Raw genomic sequence first — 1,252 nt, forward strand, 5'->3', positions numbered from 1 at the left:
TATATATATATGTATTCCCTTGCAGTGGTCACTAATCATGTGCTAGGGTACATCATTATTATTTTGCATGGTCCATCTTTGAAGAGCTACTACCCATTTGTACAAGGAAAAAGTTTATTACACACTAGTTTTGTCTAAGTCACTTTTTAAAGTAGGGTCAACAAATACTTCACCAATCTTGGCCTCAAATTTGCTTCTACATATAGTTTATATGGTCATTATAATAGTTTTCCACTGGAAGAGTCACTTTGTCGTGTTAATTTCTCTAGCTGCTGATGAATGCGCCTCCAAATGTTGGAGTCCAGAAATCAACACTTGTCTCATTAACTACTTGGAATGTGCTTGAAATTGGAACCAAACATAGCCCTCTGCTTCTTAAATCTTGTTTTGGGCCTTCTGAATCACTCAGATTATCACATCTCTTCAAAAACATAGACACAAGTATTTCAACATCCACATTAGAAACTTTACCTTAAAAAATATATAGATATTAAATCCATCCTATATATATATATATGAGGTATATAAATTTAGAAAACTTTTTTATATCAGAATATGAAGAGAAAATTATCATTTATCATTAGATCTAATTATATGAACATTTGAGATTACAATAAAAGTCTTCTGACTTTTTTTAAGTGGTAATATAATTTTTCTTAAATGGTGGTATGACTATGAAATAATTATTAACCCTAACAGTGTATGTATGTTTTTTGAGGCTAGCTTTGAGCATATGATAGTGCTGTATATCCCTGGATCCTTTCTAAAAGGTGCAGAACCTGCTCACTTTGATGCTCAGCTTTTCCTTTTCTAATAAAATTTTATTTTACTTATAAAAAAACAACACATGGATGTTTGTACCATCAAATCTGTATAAAAGCTCCATTTTCTCTATATTTATAGTGTTATACATATGATTATTTTGTAAATTATTATAATTTCTAAGTAGGTACAAAAGGTAGTTGAGAAAGATAAATGCTTTATATAGGTATATTATAATAAGATTTTTGTAATACCTGTTGGTGCTGAATGTGAGCACCGTTTTTAAGATATGAAGTGTTCAAAACCTGAAATTAAGTAATAATAGAAAGTATGAGTAAGTACTAACTCTTTGATTTACCTTAAAAAATAAAAGTATTATTTCATTATAGCAGATAAAAGTGTAATTGTTTTCTTATTTTGCTTTTTAAGGACTTCTTTATCCAAAGATGATTCTCATTCAGAAAAGTATATATATATATATATATATATA

At 28.6% G+C, this 1,252-nt stretch overlaps 1 protein-coding gene across 1 annotated transcript in view; it reads right to left on the reverse strand.

The window, feature by feature from the left end:
• Positions 8-1,252, reverse strand: part of LOC109333637 (transcription factor bHLH112-like) — a 10,776-nt gene continuing 9,531 nt past the window's right edge. The window contains exon 7 of the mRNA XM_019569165.1: positions 8-421. Coding sequence (XP_019424710.1) covers positions 266-421 — 156 coding nt within the window. The 3' untranslated portion in view covers positions 8-265. The remainder of the gene's footprint in view (positions 422-1,252) is intronic.

This window comes from Lupinus angustifolius, chromosome LG19 (assembly GCF_001865875.1).
Source record: "Lupinus angustifolius cultivar Tanjil chromosome LG19, LupAngTanjil_v1.0, whole genome shotgun sequence".
In the NCBI taxonomy this organism is placed as follows: domain Eukaryota; kingdom Viridiplantae; phylum Streptophyta; class Magnoliopsida; order Fabales; family Fabaceae; genus Lupinus; species Lupinus angustifolius.